General features: G+C 40.4%; 1 protein-coding gene across 3 annotated transcripts in view; it reads right to left on the bottom strand.

The window, feature by feature from the left end:
* LOC105544576 (zinc finger protein 827) overlaps positions 1 to 1,048 on the bottom strand; it is a 174,983-nt gene extending 173,935 nt beyond the window's left edge. For all 3 annotated transcript variants that reach the window (XM_011987130.1, XM_011987132.1, XM_011987131.1), the window contains exon 1: positions 467 to 1,048. In XM_011987130.1, the coding sequence (XP_011842520.1) occupies positions 467 to 509 (43 nt within the window). In that variant the 5' untranslated portion in view covers positions 510 to 1,048. The remainder of the gene's footprint in view (positions 1 to 466) is intronic.
* Between the last annotated feature and the right edge of the window lie 7,120 nt (positions 1,049 to 8,168).

The raw sequence follows: 8,168 nt of genomic DNA, 5'->3' as shown, positions 1-8,168 counted from the left end.
CCGCGCGCCCCGACCCCCGCACCCTCAGGCGCCGGAATCCACAAGGAATTTTTTTTTTAAGATTCCAACCTCTCCCACCTCCCCCCACCAAACCCCCGATAAAACCCCTGGCATCCACACTACTCCCCTCCTCCCTTCTCTTGCCCCCTCCCCCCAGCAACCCGGAGTGAGGAGGGGGAAGGGGAGGGAAAGGGAAAAAAAAAGCCCGATCTCAAGGAAAAAAAGAGGGGGGGTGAGAGAAAGAAAGAAAAAGAGAGAGAGAATAGAAAGGGCACGGGGCTGATCATCACCAACATGGCTGCCTCAGCATAGACCTAAACGAGGAGTAACCCGGGCTGTGTCTTTGTCAGTTTCACCTCTGTAACCCTAAACTAATGCAGAAAACAACGGAGGAGGCTGCGGAGGGGAAAGAGGAGAGGGAGGGCGAGAAAATGGCACGAGAGGAGGTGGAGAAGGGATGACTTACGTGAGGGAAGGCGCTTGGGCTGCTCCTGCTTCCTCCTGGGCATTTTCCCCCTTTTCTCACATTCTCCTCCTTGGTTAATGTGAGATCAAATAAACCCCCGTGGGGGCAGAGAGGCAGACACTGGCAGGAGCGGGGAGGTAGTTGGGGGGCGGGCGGGCGGGCAGGGGGAAACCCCTTCTCCGGTGTGTGCAATGGGTTGAAGCTTGTTTCCTGGAGCCAGAAGAGGGGTTTTCTTCTTTTCTTTCCTTTCTTTTTTCCTTTTTTTTTTTTTTTTTTAATTTTTGGTCGTGCACCTGGCTTGTCCCCGAGCGTAATATTCTTCAATGGAAACGGATCTAATAGGTGTGAGTGTGTGTGTGTCCTATGCTCGCGTGTGTGATGGGAGGTATAAATAAATGAGTGCCGGTGCGGCGGTGTCTATGGCCGCGCTCTGTGTCTCCGAGCCCCTAACACTAATGTCGGGATCAAAGGGCAGCGGCGGCGGCAGCACAGCTCACAGCTCGCTCTCTTGCTCTCTCTCTCTTTCTCGCTCTCTCTCCTCTCGCGCTCTCTCTCTCGCTCTCTCTCTGTCACACACACACACTCACACACACACAGAGGCACAGACTGAGGGAAAGAGAGAGCTACACACACACACACACACGCACGCACACACAGAGAGAGCAAAGAGGAAGGTGCCCCAAGGCTCCCAGGGCGGACTCAGCCTCGGATTTACAACCGCTCTGTCTGGAAAGAATGGGGGGCGCGCGTGCGGGGGTGGGATGGAGTTCTTCACATTTATCCCGCTAGTCACCAAATCTAGGGGGAAAAAAGTTTTTCCCACTCTTTAAACAACGATTAGTTCATTATTTTACTGATTTTTTAAAAGGAAATAAATTTCTCTCTTAACTTTCTTTTGTTTATTAAGCTACATTTTGTTCTGTATGTAATTCTGCAGGCTTTTGTCCCTACCCATCACCTTAAATCTGGAGGTTACCGTCTCCCACACACTCTCGAAAAACATTCCAATAAAACTAATTTTAAAAAAACTGAAAAGACAACATATGGTGAAATCAATAACTTGGTTGACAGTTGACAGAATAAGTGCCCAGTTTTGGAGTGTCCAGTGGAGTTAAAACTGAAAAATGCTCCTAAATGAACATTACAGCTACTTGACAAAGAGAGGAAAATAAGATTAGGTCACCCCTCATGGTTGCTTTAACTGCTACGTGATACTCCTAGAGTGCACACAGCAATCTTTACTTCGGAAATTTACTTTTTCCCCTGCTATATACTGCAGGTATATGAAGTTTACCCTGAACCAATTCCAGTGTGCATTATGAGCCCAATATAGCAGTTTTCATTAACTGATACATACTTTCATTACCTTACAAATCACACATCTTTCTTCAAAGAGAGACATAAAGGAGAAAAATAGAAAAGGACGGGTCTCACTCGAGCACAAAAGGTACTTGGTGAAAGAGGACTGTTCTCTTTGTGACTTGCAGTCATTTGGATAAAAGTTCACTCAGAGGTTGTTAATGATTTAAACTCCAAAACCTGCTACTATAATTGAAGTAAAAATGGTCTGAAGAAGAGTTGTTTCATAAAACTCTCTTTGTAAGAGGAAACTTTGAACTTAGCAGAATACATTATATGTCATGAGTCAGATGTAGCTAAAAAATAAAAAGGTGCATTATTTAACTACATCTTCCCTTTTTAGCTTTTTTAAAACTCTGACTCATCATCTTATTATGTTAAATATTTTCCTACCAATTTTTAAATAGACCTTTTCATCAAAGAAAGTGGAGGCACAGTAAAGATACAGAACATTAAAATGACACTCTATAAGCCTACATGGATAACTCATGCCTCTTTGAGGTTGAGTTAATTTGTACAACTTCAGTGGTGTTAAAGAGAGCCATGGGGGTTAAATTCTGACCTGCCTTATTAAAAATAATAATAAGGCTTTATATTGCACACTTTTATAAGTGAAGCTTAAAGAGTGCTGTATCTCCCAAAAGATGTCTTTCACTGATAGAGAAATCTCACATTCAACCTCTCCCTGCCAACTACCCCCAAAAGATCTAGCTTCCCAGTAACAAGTAATGCTATTGAAAGCAAGGTTTGAAACACCTGCATGAATTCAATCTAAAACCAAAACAGAGAGCAGTCAAGTTTAAAATGGAGCACGCTGTAATCCCAGCACTTTGGGAGGCAGAGGTGGGCAGATCACGAGGTCAAGAGATTGAGACCATCTTGGCCAACGTGGTAAAACCCCATCTCTACTAAAAATACAAAATTTAGCTGGGCGTAGTGGCGCACTCCTGTAGTCCCAGCTGCTCGGGAGGCTGAGGCAGGAGAATAGCTTGAACCTGGCAGTCGGAGGTTGCAGTGAGCCAAGACTGGGCCACTGCACTGCAGCCTGGAGACAGAGTGAAACTCCATCTCAAAAAAAAAAAAAAAAAAAAAATGGAGCATCATCCTTAAACCAGTTCTTCCTCGAATGTTGGTTCAAAAAAACTGGTAGTTAGGTTGCCCTGCATTACAATTTGAAATATAACATATCTTTCCACTCAGGTCAAATTCAATTTACCATACTTTTAACTATTGTCGGTGACATTGGACTTGAAATTAATATATTAATGATAAATTATAGCCCATCCTTTCCAAGGAGACCACTGCCCTGAATGTGTAGGATCTTTACAGCTGAACAATGGTCACCACACTTCACCACTGCTCTCTCAGAACCTTTGGCTAGGGTGTTCAGGATTATTACTCTGCGTGGACACACCACCACCTTTTCTGAATTGCGAGGACTCTTCATGATGTTTAGTAGGCTATAATTGAAAACACACTTTAGGCCTTTCCTCAAAGCAGAGTACATTTCCTGCGACCTTTTAAAGCATGCAGGCAAATGCTGTCAACTTTTAATTATATAGGTGTTCTATCAACAGCCGAAAGCATTTTTAAATTCAATTTATTCATACCTCCACCTCTTTCCAAAAATTATTTGAAATAGTACACAACAATGGAATATGGAAATAAGGACAGAACAATTTCCGTTTCAATCTCAGGTTGGTATCTCTATGCTACAAAATACTCTTCAAGGTCATTTGCATCTCACCCTCAATTGCTGTATGCTCAGGGAACACAAACTAATTTTAATGTTAGCTAACATAAAACATTAGGAAAATAAATAGTTGGGGATTATGATAATGGATTTCAAAATCAAATGCATAAATAATTTTGGAAATGTATGCTTTGGGGATATATATATATACCCATGAACCATGAGCTTGGATTATTGTTGACCATACTCATCAGATTGGAATATTCTATTTGATTCACCCCACCCATGAACCAAGCTTTTAAAAGCATATTTTATCTTAATAATTATAGTACTCTCTCCACCCCCATCTCCATTACATCTCAAATATGAAATTAAAATAGATTTTCTCAAAACTGTGCACTCTAAGAAGAAGTTTCATAAACACTCTCACAGAAGTGAAATCTATTCAAGCTTAAATATTGCTAACGGTGGGTAGACAAAGGGAGCACTTACCCTAGAATAGAGTGTGGTCTGCAGGTCCAAAACTACTTTCATACTATCCAGAGTCCATGAGGTCAAAACTACGTTCATACTAACAGTAAGATGTTATATTTCTTCTTATCTGTGTTGACATTCGTACTGATGAGACAAAAGCAATGGTGGGTAAAAATGCCACACCTTAGCACTAATCAAGGCAGAGCACACCAAAATATATAATAGTCATCCTATTCTTCACCATCATGCACTTAGAGGAAGGAAAAAAGGAGGTTCATTTAAGAATGTCCTTGATAGAGCAGTAAAAATTATTAATTGTATTACATCTCAATCCTTGAGTACAAGACTTTTAAATATTTTTTGTTGACAAAAAGGTAGGTACATATAAAGCACTTCTGCTGCACACTGAAATACATCAGCTGTCTGAAGGAAAATCACTTGTGAGATTGTTTGAAATAGTCACTTTTTAACGGAATGTTATTTTTACTTGAAAGGATGACTGACAAACTGAGAGGGGTATTTCTAAAAAAACAAATGAAGTGAGCCTGCAATTTCAAAGAAAACAATGCATACTATTTTTTGGCAGTTACAATATTTACATTTACAAGCACAAATTAGAATTTTAGATAACTTGTATCCATCACCATGAATTTAACAGCTTCCTGATACTTATAGGCCTTTTTGATGAAATGGGTGGTGATGTTAATAAATGTGACTTTTTGACATTGTCACAAGATTTTGGGAGATCCACAAAGCTTAGTGAACCAATATTTTCCAAATGACCAATGCTTGATGTTACCAAGTCATGCTGTAGTACAAGATCCATTCAAAGCACAAGATAGATCAGTGGGTTTTAATGTAAAAAAAATATGAAAAATCCATTGATGTGGTTTCAGATTCTCCACTGTACGTAATCTTTAAGAAACTACCACTCATTGAGTTTTGGTGTAGTATCAAAGAACAGTATCCATAATTATCTCAAAAGGGTATTAATATACTTCACCTTCTTCTAGCTACCTATCTTTATGAAGCTGAATTTCTTTCATGTACATCTTTAACCAAAGCAACATATCACACAATTGATTGAATGCGGAAGCATATATGAGAACCCAGCTGTATCCTATTAAGCTAGACATTACAAAGATTTTCAGAAATGTAAAACCATGCCCATCTCCTTATGAAATGTTTTGTTTTGAAAAAAAATAGTTACTTTGTATGAAAATGTATTAACTTGTATTAAGTTTCTGATTGTTATGTATAAATTAATTAATAATTTTTTAAAAAAATTCTACAGTTTTAATGAGTAACAATCAATAGACATAACCAATATAAACAAAAGCTCTTTGGGATCCTCAAAAACTTGTAGGAGTATAAAGGAATTCTGATTCCAAAAAGTTTGAGAACCACTGCCATAGAAATTAAGATGCAGTTAAAGAGAAAAATGAACAGGTATGGAGGTTTCACCAGAGGTATTGGAATCCAATTGTGAACATGCTTACCCTCTTCATAAAATGAAGCTCACTAAGCCCCTGGAGCTGAGAGCTAGTCTGTGTACCCCAAGATTAGCTCCTCTGATGAGATCCTTTATGGGATACAGGAAGTAAAAGAGGGTGCTCGTCCAGTCTTGTTGAAACAGGTTATCCAGCCACGTGGAGAGGCCAGTTACTCTGAACAGAGGGCCCAAGTCTTTGCTAGCCTCACACCCTCTAGAAAAGTAAAACCAGGGAGGGTCCCTCTCGCTTTCCCAGAGTATGAACCATCTGCCTCAAGAGTTAAGAAGGGACACTATTTACCCCAAATGTGCTCCAAGTCTGACATTTTAAATAATGAATGCCTGTCCCAAAGCAGAGTGGTGGGTCTGGTGTCTCTTCTGGCCTGGACTTCACATGTTATAAATCACTATCTGGTGACGATGACCAGCCATCCTTTGCAGAGGGGTAGGCTTTTACTGTAATATGTACTTTCATGGGCCTGGATGGAATCAGCAAAGGAAACATTTCTGGGCATTTGGGATATCTTTCATCTAACCCATGGGCTTGGGCCTCTTCCCTAAATATCTTCCCAATAGTTCTTCACCTCCAACAGCTGATGTGAATGTTTCAGAGTACAAAGTCATATTTAGATTGGTCAAATTCCAAATTTCTGTGGTGTGTTCCCCTCACCTGGTTCATCCTGTCAGCTCTGATGCTCAGAACCACTCAGTTCTTCCTTGCTTACTCCTAACTTAAACCACAATATGAAATAAAACTCTTGTCTCCAAACCCTTACTTGTCACGATTCTTAGCATCTCTGTCCATTTCACTTCCTTGGGCCTTTTTCTTAAATCTGCATAGATGGGAACTCCCCTAAGCAGCTTCTCCCCACTTTCATGTATTTTTGAACTGATTTGTCTGATAGTGAAATGTACTTCTTTGCTGCCTGACCCAGTCATCCTGTCCTGCCTCAAATCATACTACTGCCTCCTTGTGAGTCCCCTCTTGCATGTGGCGTCCTTCGCAGTCCCTCTCCCTGGCAACTCTGATTCAGCTTCTCTGCAACATCTATCTGTCCCTTTGTACATTCTTCCCCCAGCCTCTTCCCCTACTATGGTTCACATATCCAGGGCATCTTGACAAAGTTGTTTACCCAATGTACATGTCAAGCAACATCCTCCTTAGACTACAATATCGTTATAAGAATAAAAAAAGACAAAACCATTATATGCCCAGACTCATGATTTTGGGTGATCAGCAAGTATAACGGGAGCAGAAACCAATCAAAAACCTTCCTATGCATTTCCCTTATACCTTCTCCTCCATGATTACTATCTCTGCCATCCGTGGTCACCCCCGTCTACCTTCATTTTTGGAATTCCACTACACCACTGCCCATTTTTATGCCAATTCTTATGTAGTTGGTTATGGAAGGTAGGACCAAGTTGCCTTGAGCTCCATCTTGTCCTTTTGGTGCTAGAGTTTGGCTATGTCTTTTTATTGGACTAAAAGTCCTTTCATATAAAGCAACAAACAAATGGCAATGCCATGGGAGTTAACCATTACACACCCCCTCTTTGAGATCATTTCATTTCCTACTTAAATATTTTTAGTAAAGAGGCAAAATTAGAGCTTCAAATTAGAGCCACAGAACTTTATGGCCAGAAAATGCCTTGCAGATCACTTGGTTTTGCCCTGGTATTCCACAGATGAGGAGTCAGAGTAACTAAAACATTTTGGCAGTGCTGCTTGCTGAGCTCTGACTAGTGAGCTCTCGGCTATTCCAGAAAATTAGAGCTCAAATGTAGGAAAATGTAAAGGCATATTTATGTATCTTAAAGTATTTAAGCAAACCAGTTTTGTAAGCCGCAATGTAGAAGCATTTGAAATCACAATATCCAAACTTAAGGAGTTGAGTGCTTTTAAATATCGTGTGTGGACAATGTAGTGTAGGTTTGATATTGTTTGCTAGCTCCTGAAAGGTTCTTTTTAAATGTGAATGAAGGATAGCTATTGGGATTAGAAAGAAACTTTAAAATTTACCAAAAAGAAACCCCAAGCCATATAGATGAACTCTATCTTGAGAATGTAGATACTATGACAAAAAACTGGAAACCTTTAAAAAAGGTGTTACGTTCTCCGAGAAGAAATCTTATGGACATTTCAAAATAAAGTGCTCATACCTTCATGAAAAAAGGTAGCCTAAGTTCAGATCCCATTTCGGTGTCGGGCAATGGTACACTTAGTCTTGGCCAATTGTCTTAGGACGTCTTTCAGTGGAGTTCATAGGTACCCAGTGTCAATGTATCATTGCAACTCTCTTACTCTTAAAGCAAAGACCATGAGTCACTCAACGCAGTCCAGCTCCCTGATGACAGGTCCACGGGCCATTTTCATATTGGAAGGATGGATGCTTTTACAGAGGAAGGTTCTGAAACCTCATCCTCATTTACATTGCACTCAGGAGCCCATATCTGGGGAACAATGAGAGAAATGGAATTTTGTGAAGTGTTTGGTACAAAAAAAAAGTAAAATCATTCCTACAAATAGCCCAAAATAACAGAAAGGAACAGAATGGATAAACTAAAGTTCACATCCTTGTCCTCGAGTCTGAAGCACAACTGGTCCAGCAGGTATCCTTTCAGTAAACAGAGTCTGGGGAGTGGATTAACAAGTTAATGTGCAGTTAGGCTAGGATAGAGAA

The sequence above is a fragment of the Mandrillus leucophaeus genome, unplaced genomic scaffold, assembly GCF_000951045.1.
Source record: "Mandrillus leucophaeus isolate KB7577 unplaced genomic scaffold, Mleu.le_1.0 Scaffold301, whole genome shotgun sequence".
NCBI lineage: Eukaryota > Metazoa > Chordata > Mammalia > Primates > Cercopithecidae > Mandrillus > Mandrillus leucophaeus.
Note: the sequence above shows the minus strand (reverse complement) of the source record. Positions and strands in the feature narration are given on the sequence as shown.